This window comes from Phasianus colchicus, chromosome 2 (genome assembly GCF_987193195.1).
Source record: "Phasianus colchicus chromosome 2, bPhaCol1.hap1.1, whole genome shotgun sequence".
Taxonomy (NCBI): Eukaryota; Metazoa; Chordata; class Aves; order Galliformes; family Phasianidae; genus Phasianus; species Phasianus colchicus.
In genome coordinates, this window is record NC_143437.1 from 15,285,494 (window position 1) to 15,304,011 (window position 18,518).

Consider the following 18,518-nt stretch of genomic DNA (forward strand, 5'->3'; position numbering starts at 1 on the left):
GGTGATCACTGTTAAATACTTGAAAGTAGTTAGAATGCAATCATTCCAAGTGCCTTGAATCAAACCTCTAACAAGTCAGGTCCCACCTAGGACTGCTGGGATCCCTTTTCCATGAGCATCTTCTCTCTTTCTTCTGTAAGCCGCTTTGTCAAAGCAATCTGCTCTTCCAGCAGGCGAATGTTTTCTCTTTTCTGATTTTGTCGCTCCAGATCTCTGAGAACACCACTGTGCAGCCTCTGAAAGCACAAAGGACAGGGTTTTTACCACAGCCTGTTTGACTGTGAGCGTGACCAACCCCACCTGGGCTCCAGTCCACCTTGCAGGGCTGCTCACCGTGCCATACTGCCTCTGCAAAACTCCTACAGCCATTACGCCCTGCTGTGCACTGGTAGCTCCCACACCGTGCAGGATGGACAACCTGTAACAGCCAGGTATCTCTGCCCTAAGCCTCTATTCAAAGCCAGGCAATTCCTCCAAAAGTGCTATTCTGCTTGGAGAGATTTTGGTGGAAAAATAATTTTAAGAAAAAACTGCCATTTTATCTTGATTTGCTTATGTCTTACTTTTTTTTTTTTTAATTATTATTTAAAAAAAAAAAGCTAGTAAACTCTCACTGTAAGGCTGGCAGAAGATCCACAGCCTGCTTACGCCATGCTTTTGAAACAGCAGGGCACTTCATTCGCAGGCTGAACCCTTCATCCAGAACATTTGTTATACACGAGACACACGGCACTGATGAGCAGTTTGCACACTGACAGCTAAGTCACCAAGCAGATGTAAACAGCCTGAAGAAGATTCCAGCTACTCTTTTGTTTCCTCCTTACACTTTTCTGTCTCTGCTACCCAGAATCACGGAGTGGTTTGTGTTGGAAGGGACCATTAAGACCACCTCGTTCCAACCCTGCTATAGGCAGGGACACCCCCCTCCAGACCAGGCTGCTCACAGCCCCATCCAGCCTGGCCTTGAACGCCTGCAGGGAGGGGCATCCACAGCCTCTGGGCAACCTGTGCCGGTGCCTGGAAGGCCCCCGGGAGGTTTTTGCCAGGCACCTCTTGAAGCCGTGAGTGAGAAGCGCATTTTGGGAGGGAGAAGCTCACAGCAGCGGCCTCATCAGGTGCCCCAACCAAAGGCACCTGCCACCGGTTAGCAAACCGAGACACAACTACAGCACACAGAAGGCGCAAAGGGCTGCGAGCCCTGTCCTGACAGCGGTAGAAATATGCGAACCGACGAGACGGCATCACACCGCTCCGGGCCTGCCCGCCTGCCTCCCCGCCCCCGCTCACCTCACGCTCCCGCCGCTGCTGGACGTGCACGGCCGCTATGGTGGCGGCGGAGAGGAGCGCGGTGACGACCAGCACCGCCCGGGAGCTCCTCGACATCGCCGGGCACGCGCACGGCCGGACGGCCGTTAGCAGCGCGCGCCACAACCGCCTGCCCGCCGCGGGGGAAAAGGCGGGACCGCGAGGTGGGGGGGGGGGTGTGGGGAAGCGCGCCCCGCCCTGCCGAGCGTCGAGCGTGTCGAACCGCCGCCGCCAGCCCTGAGAAGCGGAGGGCCGAGAAGGTCAATGGCATCCTGACTTGTATCAGCAGTAGTGCAGCCAGCAGCAGCAGCAGGGAGGGCATCGTCCGCCTGTACTCAGCTTTGGTGAGGCTGTGCCTCGAGTGCTGTGTTCAGTGCTGGGCCCCTCACTGCAGGAAAGACATTGAAGTCCTTTGGAGCTTCAGTGTCCAGACCAGTGTCCAGTGTCCAGAGAAGGGCAATAAAGCTGTGAGCGATCTGAAGCACGAGTCTTAGGGGGAGCAGCTGAGGGAGCTGGGACGGTTCAGTCTGGAAGAGAGGGGGCTCAAGGGAGACCTTATTGCTTTCTACAACTGCCTGAAAGAAGGGTGTGCTGAAGTGGGAGTTGGCCTCTTCTCTCAGGTAACAGTGATAGGATGAGAGGGAATTCCCTCAAGTTGCACCAAGGAAAGTTCAGGCTGGATGTAGGAAACGTGAGTGGTGAGGCATAGGCACGGGCTGCCCAGGGAGGGGTGGATGGAGTCGCCGACCCTGGAGGTGTTTGAGGAAAGGGTAGATGTGGTACTGAGGGACATGCTTTAATGGGTGGGAGGTGGATGGTTGGAGCTTCGTTATTTTATGATTCTATGATCACAGCTAGAGGGTTGTGGTCAATGGCTTTATGTCCAGGTAGAGGCTGGTGATGAGTGGTGTCCCCCAGGGGTCTGTCTTAGGACCTGTGCTCTTCAGCATCTTTAACAGTGAGCTCTAAACTAAAAGAGGGGAGATTTAGATTCGCTATTAGGGGGAAATTCTTTACAGTGAGGCACTGGCAGTGCTGCCCAGAGAAACTGTGGGTACCTCATCCCTGGAGGCACTCCAGGCCAGGTTGGATGGGGTCCTGGGCAGCCTGAGCTGGTGGGGGGCAGCCCTACCCATGGCTGAGAGATGGTGAAGGGGCTTTAAGGTCCCTTCCAACCTGAGCCATTCTGTGATTCTATGATTCCATGATTCTGTATCAAGTTGCTGCTTTCAGCTCACAAATTCCTTACCACCACCAGATGGGAGGTTTATTGTCAGAGGTGGTCATATCCCTAACTCCTTCCTATGCTTTTTGTCCAGGTATTTGCCACTGCTGTCTGTCAGGTGGAACACAGGGATTTTCAGCTCCTCTAAAACAGTCTCAGCTATTTCCAAGTAGAGCATGGAGGTGCTGCACTGTAGTCAGCTTTGGTGACACTAATGGGAACCTTTGCTGTGAGGAGGTGGCCAGGGCACATCCCCTGAGCAGAACAGGAAAACTGAATGCATAAAGCTTGCTTGTTGTAATCTTCTTCATCTGTCTGCTGGACAAATGTGATTAAAATGAAGGGTAAAATTAGTGAAAATGATAGCATTTCAATTTAGTATAATAGTTTTGCTCACGTTTGTATGTTTACTGTTATTAAGACGCGCATAAGTGCTTGTAGCACAGCCAAGGCCACCGGGTGCCAAGAACAGGGTTGGGCCAGATGTAGAGCGGGTGTGAGCCAAGGCACAGTGCCTTTGGCACCATGGAAGGGCACAGCTTGCCCAGCTGGGGCCAAGTGCCTTTGCATGAGCCTGGCATTAATCACTTCAGGGCCCAAAACCCCAGACAGGGAATGTTCAGGCTGTGGTTTCACAGTGGGGAGTTCTGGCTCAAGGTGTTTCCATTTTCCTCTCATCCCTCCTGAGGGCCAAGGGTTGCTGCAGTGCTCACCTTCCCCAGGTTCAGTCTGCTGTGGTCCACCATTCTGGGTAGTTGTTGTCTTTCCATGCTCAAGGTAAACTCATTGAGGAGATGAGCTGATGGAAAACCAAGCTGTGGGCCAGACTGGCAACTAGGTCTGGCTTAAAACCCCACAGCAACTGCATGGAAAAGTCCGCCATTCTTTTTGTGTGAAGCTGTTCTCCAAGCTGGATGGTGTGGGCAGGCAGTGTGCACACAGCCAGGGGCATGATGCAGGGATGGAGAGCAGGAACGGCATGGGAGGGAGGGAGACTGAAGTGCCCTGCAGTGATACTGTTGGGGAAGCCTTTCAGCTGGAGATTAGCACAAGGGGAAAAAAGGAGATTTCAGGGTTACCCACAACAAATACAACCTTAACCACTCATGAGCCATTGCAGAGACATCTCACAGGACTTGTGGTGCCATTGGTGGTAGCTTATTGCAAGGAGTCAAGCCACACTGCACTGGAGCAGAGAGTGAGATGAGAGACTGAGCTTGTGCAGAGGGAACTTGGATCAGAAGAGCCTTTTTTTTTTTTTTTTTTTTTTTTTTTTTTTTTTTTTGCTGGCTCACCTAGTTTCTCTCCACTTAGGGTTTCCTCGAATAAACACCTTGGTTTGCTAATAGAGGGTTCCTGGCGTGTTGCGTCTGCACTATTCTTTGATGTCCTATTTCCTGTGCCTCTGTTCCTCCTTTGCTAGCCTGGGCATAGCAGTATGCATCATCTCCCAGAGAAGGGCTTGCAATTCAGCCAGGAAAGGGTTTATTCGCATGTGAAGGAGGCTGTGAAAAGCTAGAGGCCATTTCCCTCCTGGGCAAACAGCTCAGATCTCTACAGTTATCTTGAATAAGCGTCTGAAGTCAATGCTTAGAGGGCATTTTTATCCCGGTTTCCTAAGAAAACGAAGCTTGTGCAACCTCTGTGCCTCATTCACCCCCTCCCTTCCCCTCTGTTCATGCACAGGCGTCTGCCAGTCTCCCAGATGAGGCCGCATTGGAGTTTCTGTGTCAGGAAGGTTTCTATGTTCATCTGCCAGTTCCAGCCATTTCCATAGGTGTGGAGGAGCTCTTGCTGCGCTGTGTGTAAAGGTGTGGTTACACCGAAGCAGGAGAGCAGGGTGAAGGTAAGGGGTGCATCACCTTAATCCATCCACCAGAGAATCCAGCCCATGGGGCTCTCACTTGCAGCTCACCTAGCGGGTCATCAGCTGCTACAAATCCCCAGGAAAACCCCATGAGATGTGACAGAGGTGGATACAAAATATGAGCTGAATCTATTTCCAGGTTCGATTTGCAGCCTGAATGCAGCCCCAACTGTTCCACCTCTCACACCAAGGGACAACCAATCTACAAGCACACAAAGCACCATGAGTGAAAACCCCAAAGACGTGTTTCCTTCTTTGCAGAGCCAGCTCTTCCTCCTTACGCAGCATTTGTGCACGCCCTCAGCACCCCACCAAACAGCCAGAAAGAAGGCAGAAGGTTCAGACCCCACCCAAAGTATGGTCCCCTCCACTTGGTGGAGCCCAACAGGGCTTTCCAGTGCTGCAGGCAGGAATGCACCCCCCAACTGCTATCCTGTGTGCATGCAGCCGGCAAGAAGGCTCAGGAGGATGGAGCTGAGTGAGCAGAGATGGCTGAAAGGCAGAGAGCCTCTCCTACTGCTGTTAGCACTGATTTTCTTATTACAACAGCACTAATAACAGTGACAAAGATGATCATTACTGTGTTGTAGGCATTTTTCTCTCATCATAATACTGTTTCTCTACTAAGAAATGTAATGATCTCCCCCACAACAGCTTCAGACCCAATTGCTGCAATGTGGACATTGCTCAGGTGCAGCCTACCTGGCCAGGCAGCCCTTTTTCCCATTGGATATGCAGGGCAGGGAGTGTTGCATTGTCAATATGCAAAATTTTCAAAAACAGAGGAGGGAGATGTCAATATATTAAGGGTTTTCTGTCCCTGCTCTGTAATTAAGAGGGAGGGCAGACAAGGGCTTCTCTGCATGCAGACTCCACAAGCAATTTGAATGAATGAAATGCACGCGGTGAAAGTGTGTTATTTCAGCTGGGTGAGCTCCTCTCCAAACAGACGAACGTGTGCAGAACGTGGGCTGGTTTTACTTTCCGCCAGGCACCAATGAAGTGAATGCTACCAGAGTGTCCGTGAGGGGGTTCCAGAGCCCCTGCACCCCTCCCACAGCAGCGTGGATAGGTTGGGCTGCTCATCCCACAGTCTGACGCCGCTAAGATCTGAATGATGAGAAAAAAGAGAACACCCGGGCAGAAAGCAGCCCACTCTCTCGATTGCAGCAGAAAGCAGCGCTCTTCCAAACCTCCCTTTCCCTTCGCAGGGCTCTCTGTAAAACAGTTACTTCTGATTTTAATTTGCCTGCGTGTTTCCTCCTTCGCAGGGAGGGCAGGCAGGGCAGGCGCTGCTGTGAGCGCTGCCGGATTTACAGCCACCGGTGCTCGGTTACAGGTTGGCCAGCAAGCCCTGCTGCGCCCCAGGTAACCCGTGGCATGGGCTGGGCCGACGTGTCTCCCTGCTTTGCCCAGGGTACGGCTCGCCTGCTCCCTACCCCACTGATCGCAGTGTCAGGGGGCTTTGGGGTGCTGGAGTGGGTGTCTGGATAGGGAGCTCCCCCCAGCTCCTGGCGGTGTGGGGAAGGGCGGGTGAAATGCAGGTCGAGGCCAAAGTCTAGCAGCGAGGCGGCAGGAGGAGGATGTGAAAACAGCTCTTTATAATTATATTGGTGGCAATTTCACAGACCCTTGTCCACAGATGGAGCGAGGCAGGCAGCGCTGCTGGGAGGCTGCTATGGGCAGGGATGCCAAAAGGCGTGTTTGGTTTTTTGTTTTTTTTTTTTTTTTTTACTATTTTTTATTTTTGGTCTGGTAAACGTTATAAAAGGTATTGGTAATAAAACCCTTGTGCAAAAAGGAAAAAAAAAAAAAAAAAAAAAAAAAAGGAAGAAAAGAAAAGAAAGAAAGAAAAACGTTGGCAAAGTAATTCTGAAAGGAATCACTCCAGAGCTTGCATGACAAAGGTGGCCCTGCTGGAAAAAGATCCCGTCCCCCTCTGAGGCATCCCCAGCTCTGCGGTTCCCTGAGGACAGGGATGGCTGCTGGGGCTGTGGAGCTGTTTGGGGCCACCCAAACAAACTGTCTTAAGTGGGCAGCTGGAGAGAGGGCAAAGGTGACCCTGGTTTCCCTGAGCCCTGGCTGAGAGCAGCCCTGCTGGGAGCGGCAGCTGGGGCCATTTTCAGGTAGCGGGTGCCCGTGCTGATGGGGAACAGCTCTAGGCGTGTTGGAAGAGATGCTGTGCCTCAGGAGAGGGAAGGTTCTGGCCCTGACCTGGGGATCAGGCACCCCAACAGCCCCTGGCCCAGCTGGGGGAGACCACGCAGTGGAGATCTGTGGTTCTCAGACAACCTCTTTTCTTTCCACTACTGCAAACACCTCTGGATGTTTCCTGAGCACCTGAGCCCAGCCCAAGACAGTTATTTCTCTCTCCATTTCATCCTCATCTCTCCCTGTTGCTCCTTTGTGTCTACCCGCTTGTGAAGGGAATGGCACCCACCGCCCAGCTGCCCACTCCCAAAGGTCAACTCCCACCCATTTGAAATGGTAAAGAAGTGTGACAGGCCCATATGCATACAATGGGTTTTATTACAGCCAGTCGTCCTGCAGGAATGAGGAAGTATCCCCCGAGCCCCAGAGATGCCATTTGTCCTTAAGGGATGGGGATTTTCTCCCTGAGCTGGAGGGGGATGTTAGATGCGGTCAGCAGGGAGCGCAGCCTGGTGCCTGCCCCGTTATCAGCTGTGCCAGCTGCAGGAAGTGGGGCTCATTATTTTTAGGAAGGGGTTGGCTAGGTCATACCCCAGCCTTCTTCCACTGGCAGCAGCCTTCTTGGGGAGAGCTTCAGGCAAGCAATGCAGGGAAAATGTGGCTTTTGGGGGATATTTCCTGGCGTTCACATGGGTCACTTCGCTGCAGCATGCACCATCCAAGCAGAGACACAGAGAAACAGAACTGTGGTGGTGTGGAGAGCTGAGCAGGATGTGATGAGGGAAAGCGTTGTGCTTGAAAGGAAATAAGGAGTACAAGGTTTCCATGTGCTACCCTGCCTTGAGCTGCCCCTTCAGCAGAAGCACTCAGCTCTTTGTCCTCATGGGTACTGGCACCTCTGTGCCCAAGGGGACCACCCAAAGGCCACCAGCACTGTTCCTGTGATCAAACCAGCAAGGCCCTGTACCAAGCAAGAGGAGAGAAGAGACAATACCCCACCTGAGAAGCCATATAGATGGATGTCCTGTCTACGGAGCAGGCAACCATCTCCTGACACCTTGGTGGGTTCTCTGGTGTCTGATGAAAGCTATGCTCGTGGTGAATCCTCGCCCAAGCATGGTGGGAACATGAACAGGAGTGGTTTTCTCTCTTTAGCATGCGTGTGTGAGGAGCTCATGGCTGTGTGACGCTTGGCAGCCACACGCACACTGCTCCGGGGGCACTTGGAGGCGACACTGGGAGCGGCTGCGGCTGCTCTGGGTGCCTGAGGGAGCACAGCCACGGCGAGTGGGTGGCAGGGAGACAGCACTGAGCTGGGAGAGGAGCGGACAGATCGGTGCGGAAAGACAGGGAGATGCTGGGAGTGGCAGGGGCTGTGGGAGGCTGGGAGCCAGTGAGTCAGCGCGGCGGGGCGCTTGGAAGCACGGCAGGGTGCTTGGAAGCACACAGAGCCAGGCCTGCTGCAGGCCTTGAGCCACATTCTCCTGGCTGGCACCCACTGCTGCCCTCCTTCATGGCTCAGCCAAGGTGAGCAGATCGCTCTCCTGGCTGGGGAAATGCTGTGGCCTCCTCCTGAGTGTGTGGCACACCTAACTGGGGCAGATGTGACAATGTGGTCTGGGAGCGGTGCTGCCTGGCAGCTGGGCCATCCCTGTGAGCAGGATGCTGCTGGGGACATCACAGCTGCTGGTGCTGCTCACATCTCCTGCGCCCAAACAGAGGACCACCTGTGCTTTGGGTGACATGTCGCATCCACACATTCTCCATCCAGCCCGTTTGGATCAAAATCTAAAGAAATCACCAGAAAGCACTGTGCATCACTGGCGTGGAGCTCATCTGCTCAGGCTGGTGTCTCTATTTCTAGGTGGCATGGTGATGGCCACGCTCAAACCTTCTGTCTGCAGATAGACCTGCACCCTCGCCACTCCCTTAACAGCAGACAAATGCCTTTGCTTACACTCATTTACTTCCTTTCCCATGTATTTCTCCCTCCACTCCTTTCCTCTCTGCCCCCTCCAACTCAGTCCCTCACCTTACTCTCCAGACCCAGGCCTCCACTCTTGACCTTGTCTTTCCCACTTCCTTTTGGCATTATATGGACCAGCACGGGGCTGGCAGTGAGGGCAGGCTTCCGCCAGGGACATGGGCCCATCCCCATGCAGGGCTGCGTGCGGGAGGGATGTGATTGCGACAGCATCTCATGGCTGCTGTGCAATGTTTGATCCCATCTCTCCCTTCTCATTCCCAAATGATTTGAGTCAAATGAAGCCCATTTTAGTAGTCAAATATGTAAGGGTGGGTCCCATTGTGCTTTGACCCTACGGGGCATTTTGTACATTTAATTTGATTTACACCCAAAATGTTAATATGATGTACCGGATTTTCTTCCACACCCAGCTAAGGCTGAAAATTAAGCAAGGTCCCACAGAAAGGTTGGTACCACGCAGTCTTGTTAGCACTGCTATTTGTTAAGCAGTTACAGTGCTCGGGCTGTGCACAGCTTTTCTCCAATGCCAATGGGGAAGGACGGCGGCTGCCTGGTGCCACATCCATGGGCTGCTTTGCTGGGGGAGGCACAGCCCCAGGGTACTGCTTATGGCACCACATGCATTTCCCTACAATGGTGTTTGTGGGGCTATGCTGTGAGCCTGCTCCCCAGGCTCCTCTGGGTTGAATAACAGCATGAAGAAGCTAGTCCATCACCACCATGCTGCCCTGGTCCTCTTGCCTTGCCAGAAGCTGCAAGACCATCAATGCTGGACACACTGCACCCTGGCCACTCATTAGGGCTACGGAGCTGACCATAATTATAATTCCTGATTCAGCCATGTGAGTGAGTGCATACCTGGTGTGGAACACCCAATGGGAGCTGAGTATGTTCTCCTGTACCTTACTGAGTGGGAACCTCAAAGCAGGGTTTGAAAAAGGTGAGAGCATGATGAAGCAGTCCCAGAGAACTCTTGGTGCAGGAGTGCTGTGATTAATGACATTTGTTGCCTCTTTTGGCTTAAAAGACAAGGAGTGGTTAAAATAAAAGAAACCTCAAGTTGAAAGCCTTGCAAAAATCAATTAAAACCCATGTAGTTTTATCCTGACCTGGAGCAAAATCTCAGACATAACAGAGAAATCACTTAGCCTTAAAGAGAAGGAAAGGAAGAGCGTTCCTCAGCATGGTATTGCTGAGGTGCCCTGGGGCACCCTGGGTTCCACCTCCACTGGGAGGTGTGCTGTCCCTGTGTGCTGAGCTGCCCTGGGTGGCTGGGAGGTGATGGTGGCAATGAGGAGAGCAAAGCCAGGCGCTGTCCCTCAAGAGCAACTCCTTGGAGAGGACTTCTCAGCTCTTTCTTCTGGGTGCTCCCAGCAATGGAGGCTGTGAGGACTGGTGGTGATGCTCTCCTGCCTCACTCCTACCAAACCACAGAATCACAGAATTGTTCAGGTTAGAAAAGATTACTAAGATCATCAAGTCTGACAGTCAGCTCATCACCACCACTAACCACGTCCTTCAGTGCGACATCTCCACATTTCTTGAGCACCTCCAGGGATGGTGACTCCAACACCTGCCTGGGCATCCTCTGCTTGTGCTCGATCACTCTTTCAGAGAATAAATATTTCCTAATATCCAATCTGAACCTCCTCTGGTGCAACTGAAGGCCATCACCTCTCGTTCTATCACTGATACCTGGGAGCGGAGGCCAACCCCCACCTGGCCACAACCTCCTGTCAGGCAGCTGTAGGGAGCAATAAGGTCTCCCCTGAGTCTCATCCAGACTGAACCATCCCGAAAAGCAGCTCCCAGCTGGGTGCCTGGTGGGCGGCTTTGCTCAATCCTTAGCCCACCAGGGGCTTCAGTCCCACATGAGTAGGACAAAGTCACCAACAGCCCTGCACTGGTGCTCCTCATCCCAGATGGCAGCACTGGGGACATGAGTTAAACACAGATCTTCAATTTGGATGTTTCATTTGGAGGCACGTCCTTTCCAGAACCTCCAGGATTGGCTCTCGACACCAAATTCTTACCCTGGTGGAATCAGGAGCAAACCCACCCCGACCCCCCTCCCCCGCCAATTCCCCTTCCCCCCCTCCCCCCCCAGTCATCTCTCTGTGGCGTTTTGCTTAGGGAGGAACACGGCAACCTTGAAGGAGAGCGATGCTCGGAGGCCCCTTGGCACAGGGCAGTGCCGTGGGGATGTGCGGGGAGGAAGGACTGCGCGGTGCCAGGCGCAGGGCAGGGAGCACCCAGAACGCTGTTCGGTGCTCAAGGACACGCCACGCGCGGGGCTTTGCTGCGCTCGGAGGCTCTTCAGCGCTGTTTTGTGGGTTTTCTTCTGTTTCTTTTGCTTCCTTCCCCCCCAACCCATCCTCTCTTCTTTTGTTTCGTTTCCACTTCGGGAAGAGGAGAGAGGACAAGAGACAATTAAAAAAAAAAAAAGGAGAGGGGGGGCCGAGAAGTGAAAAGTCGGAGGCCTTGACACGTTTTTTACTTTAAATAAACGAATAAAACAGAATAAAGCTTTTCCATCTTTTGTTGTTGTTTCCTTCTCGCTCGCAGAAGGAAAGCCGGTGGTGAAGCTGAGTAACGCCGAGAGCCGCTCTCCTGCCCGCTGCCGCCCCGAGGGCACGGCTGCCCCGCACAGCCCGCTTTGCACGCTCTGCCCCGCACCGCCCCGAGCAGCCCCGCATACGGGGCCGGGGGCACCGCCGCTCCGGGCTACGGGAGGGCAGCGGAGAGCGGTTCCCCCCGACTCCTCGTGAGCTTTTTTTTTTTTTTTTTCTTTCTTAATTTTCAGACGTTAAATTCTTTTGCAAACATTCATGCCTTAGGAAGGGCTGGAACAAAGCTCAGCTGCTCCAACCGGTCGGACAGGTAAGCAGACTTGTTGACACCGTTATGTTTGCAGCACGCATGCTCCTTCCCAAGTTTCCTGGTGCATTTTTCTATTCCACCTTATGAAACTTTCCCCCCCCCTCCGCCCCCCCACCCTTTCCAGCTACCCCTCCCCTTCCCCTCCCCGCTCCTCGGGCGGCTCTGCCCCGGTGCGTGCGGTCCCGCGCCCCGCGCACGGCAGCGTTGCGCCCCGCCGGGCTGCGGCCGGCCCGGCCCCGGCAGCGCTCCGTGTGCGCCGCACCGATCCGCGTGTGCCACACTGCTCAGCTCCGCGCCGCGCCGCGCCCCCCGCCCTCGCCATGCCCAGAGCCTTCCTGGTGAAGCGGCGCAGCCCGCAGCCCGCCGTGCGCAGCTGGGCTGGGCTGCCCGACGACGAACGCGCCGACACCTACATCCCAGGTAAGGATCCGCCGCTCCGCTCTGAGCCCCTCGGGGCCGCGGGACCCCAAATAACGGAGGAGGGCGGCCCCGTTTCACCGCCGGGACACCGCGGGTGGGGAGGGCGGCGGGGGAGGTGGGCGGCGGGGGGAGGGAAAGGCCGGGGGTGTCCTCACGGCCCCCTCTTCCCTACTCCTCCTCCTCCTCCTCCCCGCCGCCTGCCCTTGCCCTGGGTATAACGGGAAGGCGGCGGAGCTGCGCCCGTTTGAACTTTGGGACCGTTCGTTGTTTGAGTTTCCGATCGCGGAGAGAACCTCCCCCACCCCCTCAACCCGAGGGCTCGCCCGCGGGTTCAGCGCTGCCGGCCGCCCCCGGCCCGCTCCATTTGTCTCCCCATCCCCACTCGCCGTAGGCGGCCTCGGCTGCGCCCCGGGCTACGAAGACAGCTGCAGCTTGGAGAGCAGCGGCAGCAGCGGGACGCGGGACCCCGAGGTCGGAGACCCTCCAACGCCGCAGGCGGCCCCCGCGGAGCTGGGCGCGCCCGGGGGGATGCTGCTGGACCTGGCCGTCAGGCGCCCCGCCGTCAGGTCGAAAATCAAGGTAACGGCCCCGCGCACTTTGCCTTCCCGAGCCCTGCCCCGCCGCGCCGCTCCTGGCTCCGGTTCCGCACGGGTGGGCCCCGCTCCTCGGCACGGGGCCTCCCGCAGAGCCCCGCTCAGGGTGCGGACACGGGGCGCTGCGTGGGTCGCCCCACTGCCTTCTCGGCTTACCGAGAGACGGGCCCTGACCCGGGCCGTCGTCCGCACCTTGGAGCGGACCTGCGGCTCGGAGAGAAGGAAGCGCTTATCTCCCATTTAGCTTCGCTGCTGCAGGCGCGAGCGATGATAGGCTCGGTCCCGTGGGCAGAGCCGGCGAGGCGAGGCTGTGCTTTCAGTCTCAAGAGAGCTGGTGGGATGTAGGGCACGGGGAGGATGCAGGGTGCGGTGGGATAGTCCGTATGGAGGGATGCAGAATATGGGATAGAGGACATAGTGGGATGCAGGATGCAATGGGATGCGCTGTGCTGAGCGCTGTCCATCCAGGAGCACCCTGGCCACCCCCGTGCTGGGGCGGAGCTGCGTTACCCAGGGACCGGTTCTCACCTCGTTAAGCGCTGAGCACTGCTCTGCGGACGGGGCTGTAAACATTCCCACAGTCAGTGGTGGGGCTGGCGCGGTTCAGCCATCACGTTGTTTTTTCTCCCTTTATGTACAGCTAGGATGAGGGGGAGCCCCACCTGTTGCCAGCACACACTTTCCCCTCCGCTGCCCCTCTTGTTTCATAGAAACCCCAAATGCTATTTCACAGAAACCCCGAACTGTTCCTCTCGCTTTGACTTGAGCTCATGTCTTACAACGTAACCTGCACGAATAGCAAAATAGCCCAGTCCACGGGAACATCTCTGTGCTCAGCTCTGTTTCTGCAGCGCTGGGTTTTCTGCAGATGCCACAGAAACTTGCCGGGAGCCCCTGAGCGCTGACAGCGTGTGCGTGCGGTGCTGCTGGCTGGAAGGGCTGGCGGCAGCTGCGCTGAGCATAATTAAAATAATGGCCGGGCATTTGCATAGAAACCTTCCTCGTGAGGAATGCTCTTTCTCAGAGCTGAATCATCCGTGTCTCCCTCCGTCAGGTTGGGTTGTGGAGCTGGCACAACAATTTTAATAGTAGAAAGACGATTAACCTGTAATGACACCCTCAAATGAATTAACGAGCAAGGGGGACTGACAGGAGATCAGGGCCATTGTTGTAGGCTCCGCTGAGTCAGCACAGCCTGGCTTTGTCTCACCGCATCACCTCTGTGGGCAGAAACACCGCTAACCCCGGGCGCTTCGGTGGGAAATTGCGATGTTTGCAGGGAGACGTCAGCGCATGGGAGCTACTCTGAATGGGACGCTGTGCCGTGTCCCGGCACGTCACAGAATCGTTAAGGTTAGGAAAGACCACTAAGATCATCAAGTCCAGCCCTCAACCCACCACCACCTCGCCCGCTAAGCCACGTCCCTCGGTGCCACGACGAGCCAGCCCTCCCCTTTCGCTCTTGGTTCCGTTCGGTCTTTGCCATGCCCGCAATCCACTCACCCGGTCTCTCCCGTTCCCAGTTCACCACGGGCACCTGCACCGACGCTGCCGTGCACTCCTGCGAGCTGTGCGGCAAGGGCTTCCGCCTGCAGCGCATGCTGAACCGGCACGTCAAGTGCCACAGCCAGGTGAAGAGGCACCTGTGCACCTTCTGCGGGAAGGGCTTCAACGACACCTTTGATCTGAAACGCCACGTCCGGACCCACACCGGTGAGACGGCGGCGGGATGGGTGCGAGAAGGACGGGCTGAGGGTAACAGGCGGGGTGGGAGCTGCGCGGGCGCTGAGTGAAGGCGTTTTGCCCTCTAGAGGAAACGAGAAGCAGTTTCTTCCATCGCGTTGCACCGCCACAGGCTTTTCTGTAGAAACGGGGCACGTGGGGGTCAATTTTGGCATTTGGAGGAGGTACAGTGGTGTATGCTGTGCTTCTGGATTCTTTTGGGAGACCATTGCGATGCATTTGGTGCCTCCTGAGCCCAGCAAGCAACGCGCACGGCTTCTGCTGCAGAATGGAGCTTGAGCCAACTGGGAGTTCCAAGGCTGCAGCCATTCAAACATCGGGGCTGGGGCCCAGCTGCATTCAGGAGGAAGCAAAGCATTTCAGAGCCTTTTGCTAACCTGGAGCAGGGAGAAGGCTGCTCTTTTGCTTTCCTTTCCTTTCCTCCTTCTTCTTCTTCTTTTTTTCGTTGTTAAGTGAAAGCAATGGCTCAAACACACATCAAGCCCACCTCCACCATGCAGGGCACTCCAGCAAGCCAGGCTGCTCGCACCAGGAGCCTTTTCATCCCCACCATTGGGCACCCAGGAGATGCAGTCTCTGCCTCTCCCAGGCGTGTTCCACCTTTCTGTATTTGCTTCTCCCTCCAGGACTGCTCTGCAATGCCCTTTTCTTTGGCATATAGGATTAGGCAGAATTAAGCAGGTGCATGGCTAGCAGCACAAGTCTGTTGGTAGACAGGATCTGTTCCTTATCAGTAGATCTCACGAAAACAATGCTGCCCGTTTTGATGAGAGAACATTGGCCAGGGCCAGTGTTTTGGGCTAGTTTGGGTTTGCCAAGTGGCCAGGAAATCTTCTAGCTGAGACCAATGGGCTGTGCCTGAAGGGCAGAGCCAATGCTTCAGGAAGAGGTGGTGTTTTCTACCCATGTCCTCTTCTTTGGGATTCAGAAACTCACTTTGCTTAGAGCAAGGTCTCTGACCAGAAGCCATAAGCGTCTATGCTGTGGCTGGGACAGTTGAACTCAACAGTCAGGATTGAACTGATTTTGTAAGATTGTGGAGGAAGAAGGATCTGTACTGAACAGAATTGAAACACTACCGTCCAGATCGGGTGACTTACAGTTAAAACTGACCCCAAATTTAATCGGAGAAATCCAGTGTTACCATTTCTCCTCTCCAGCATAAATCCAGGCTGAGCACAGGCTGTGCTTTTTCCTCTAGGGTTTGCTTTCCCAAATTTTGGTGTTCCAGTGGAAATTGCTTGCAGCCAGATGTAACAGTAGGAAAGCCAAATGTGCCAACCCAGGTGCATGGCACATACAGAGTTGAATGTTAAAAAGTAACTCACATGCACAGTAAAATGAAATTGTCAAATGATTCAAAAGTAATGGAGAAGCACAGACCCTGGTCAGCTGCCTTAAGTGCAGACCCACGCTGATGCTGGGTGAGCATAAAACCACGCCCAAAATGCTATTTGTAACGGATGTGTTTTCTGTTTGTGAATTCTGAGGAAGATATGGAGTTTCTCTCCAACTGCAGTTCAGTATAACTGAAGTCATTGGTGCAGTCTCGTAGCAATAGGTGTTAGGAAATAAACACTTCAGGTTTGCTAGTTCTAACACTTTGGAATAAACTCCTTGCCCAAGACTTGCAAAAATGCAATCAAGATGCTTCTGACTGAAACTCCCAATTAGTTTGGATTTCTGGTAAAAAGTTTCCAGCAAGTAAATGGCAAACTTAACACAGTTCAATGACTAATTTAAAACCATCTATAGGAACGTGGCAGCTTTGCTCTTCACTGTTCCTTGCCTATTGCTCACTGATATATACTTTCATCAGAGTGGGCTTGGGATAGCATGCTGTATCAGCTTTAAGGCTGGCCTTAGTACTGAGCTACTCTGTAGTAAGAAAAATCACGACCATGTTTGGGTTTTTCAAATGTTGATAAACTCCCAGGTGTTCATCCACTGAGCACTGAGGAGCTATTGTTGTTAAATCAGAGTTGATTGGTGATAAAGTGGATACTCTTCTCTGCCTTTTATAATGAAAGTATTCAGGCATTCAAATCACAAGCCACTTGTGTTTTTCCTCCTCCAGAGACTCAGACACATTTTTTCATCTCAGTACACTATTTTGTAGAACCCAAGCCTGTAATCACAATAATTAATACTGTATCTTATGAAAACACTCTTGCTCATTGGAAGTGCTGTGATCTCTGTACATCCATGTTTGGCAGCCATCCACTGAAGAGTTACTGAAAGAGGAAAATTACTTACCAAGACACAAGATTTCATTCACTACAAGCACCAAAATGAGCAGTTAGCTAAAACCAAAAGCTCTAGCTAATCACAGAACTAAAATTTTATGTCAGGTCTTTAAAGGGGTAAGTGTTGCAAGAGTAGATAACTGTTTCTTCCTTAGGTCCAAAGCTGTGATGGGCACCAGTTCAGCTTCAGCTCCTGCTTCAATCTCCTCAAAACTTTTATAAGATCCTAAATGTATCAAACAACTGGTGAAGATTTTGGCCTAAAAGTAAAATGTTCTATTCACAGTTTCTTGGTCTAGCAGCTACTTAGTGCTAGGTGTTTGCTTGCTATCTAGGAAGACAGCCTTGCTTTCAGACGATTTATTGGCTATAATAAATATAAACTAGAACAATAATGACCCTTTTTTGGCGTTGTAGGAATTCGTCCTTACAAATGTGAGGTTTGCAACAAAGCATTTACCCAGCGGTGTTCCCTGGAATCCCACCTCAAGAAGATTCACGGAGTGCAGCAGCAATATGCCTACAAACAGAGGCGAGACAAACTGTACGTGTGCGAGGATTGTGGCTACACCGGCCCCACGCAGGAGGACCTGTACCTGCATGTCAGCAGCGTCCACCCCAGCAGTGCTTTCCTGAAAAAAACCTCAAAAAAACTCGCAGCGGTCTTGCAAAACAAACTGAGCCCTGTCCTGCAGAGGAACTCCAAAGATGATGACAAAGATGAGTGACGCAGTGGATTACAATGGTCTGCAGGAATGAAGTTTACATGGAGGACTACATATGTTATTTTTTTAAAAAACCTAAATAAATCCCTGAAAGAAAAGGGATATTTTTTGTTAACGGGACTCTCTTGATATTGGTAGAACCTCAACTTGAAAGAAATATTCCCACAAATCATACAAACACCAGACTTTATCTGGTCAAAAAAATGGAAACCCTAACCCTAAGATGGAGTTATTTACTGACCCTGGCATTCAGGTAACCTGACTGCCATTTCAGCTCTTCTACACATCTGAATGGTGCTGACAAACAAGCTCACCTTTCCCCAGCACATTTCTTCAAGACAGTAACAGTTACCTCCTGCCAAAATTACTTTTGAGGGGCTTGGGTGAAAGGGGCCATGTAAGAGCGGCTCCTAGTACACTGTTCTGATGTGCAAAGTTAATTAAAATTGGCTTACAAACAGTACGTGATTTTGGTACTTAAGTTTAAATGTGCAAATAACCTTAACTCTGCCCCCTGTGCAGTAAATGAACAATTTGCAGAACCGTTATCCAAGATGAGCTGAAACTTTATTTAAAACAAAGCAGAGCTTTTTCCCTCCCAAATTTTCCCTTCCAGGACAGAGACTTGCATTCTAGGGACTTCAAGCTGTGAAATCATTTCATCCTATTTAGATATAAGTGTAACCTTAACTCTGACTTTTCTGGACTCCTCGTGCTCACTCGGGGATTCTTACCACATCCTTTTAATGGAAATCAATATCAAGCCAGAAACCCAAAGAAATCATTTTAACAATTGAAAGATATGTATTTTCTGTCATGATGAAGTGTAACTTTGTGTGTATTTTATGGTGTGTGCGTGCACATGGATTTTTTTAAATTTTTAAAAATCAGGTGCCTGTTCATTAGTACAACAAAGCTGTGCAAAGCAGATAAGAGTGTGACTTAGGCTGTCTGTCTTATGAGACCAGTGCAAAACTGTATGCATAACTCTGCTCCCTAATCACTGTCAGTTTAGATGGCTCCTAGTAAGACCGATGCTACAAGAGAAGAAGGTGGTGGTGGTGCTCATGAGGGACCAGTACTATGTCCTTGCTTTTAGGACTCCCCTTAAATCCAACACTGTAAATCTCTTCAGAAGCTGCTGCAGCCCTTACTGGGCACTCAGGTGTCCAAGTTAGGAAAGACAGGGTAGGGTGGTAACTTTCTCAGCGATAATCTGAGTTACACCAATCCAAGCACATGTTATTCATCTGTCTCATATCTTAATGGCCACTGCTAAACACAGTTTAGATTAATTTAAATGCTAAATAATTAATGGTTTTCATTGGTAATTTTTTCAATATTCATTTTGGGCTCAAAATAAAAGTATACTTTTG

General features: G+C 52.5%; 2 protein-coding genes and 1 long non-coding RNA gene across 3 annotated transcripts; 2 read left to right on the forward strand and 1 right to left on the reverse strand.

Annotated features, from left to right (window-relative positions):
- Positions 1–86: 86 nt before the first annotated feature.
- On the reverse strand, positions 87–1,482 carry PET117 (PET117 cytochrome c oxidase chaperone). Its single transcript, XM_031597706.2, has 2 exons — positions 1,288–1,482; positions 87–236 (listed from the first exon to the last, which is right to left on the reverse strand). Exons 1-2 carry the CDS (start codon positions 1,381–1,383, stop codon positions 87–89), a joined length of 246 nt encoding a protein of 81 aa, XP_031453566.2. The 5' UTR covers positions 1,384–1,482.
- On the forward strand, positions 1,467–5,251 carry LOC116231759 (uncharacterized). Its single transcript, XR_004167527.2, has 3 exons — positions 1,467–1,565; positions 4,217–4,376; positions 4,659–5,251. It is a non-coding gene; the product is annotated as an uncharacterized LOC116231759 (long non-coding RNA).
- Positions 5,252–11,680: 6,429 nt separating this feature from the next.
- Positions 11,681–17,145, forward strand: OVOL2 (ovo like zinc finger 2). Its single transcript, XM_031597643.2, has 4 exons — positions 11,681–11,835; positions 12,227–12,414; positions 13,952–14,141; positions 16,835–17,145. Exons 1-4 carry the CDS (start codon positions 11,736–11,738, stop codon positions 17,143–17,145), a joined length of 789 nt encoding a protein of 262 aa, XP_031453503.2. The 5' UTR covers positions 11,681–11,735.
- Positions 17,146–18,518: the final 1,373 nt, after the last annotated feature.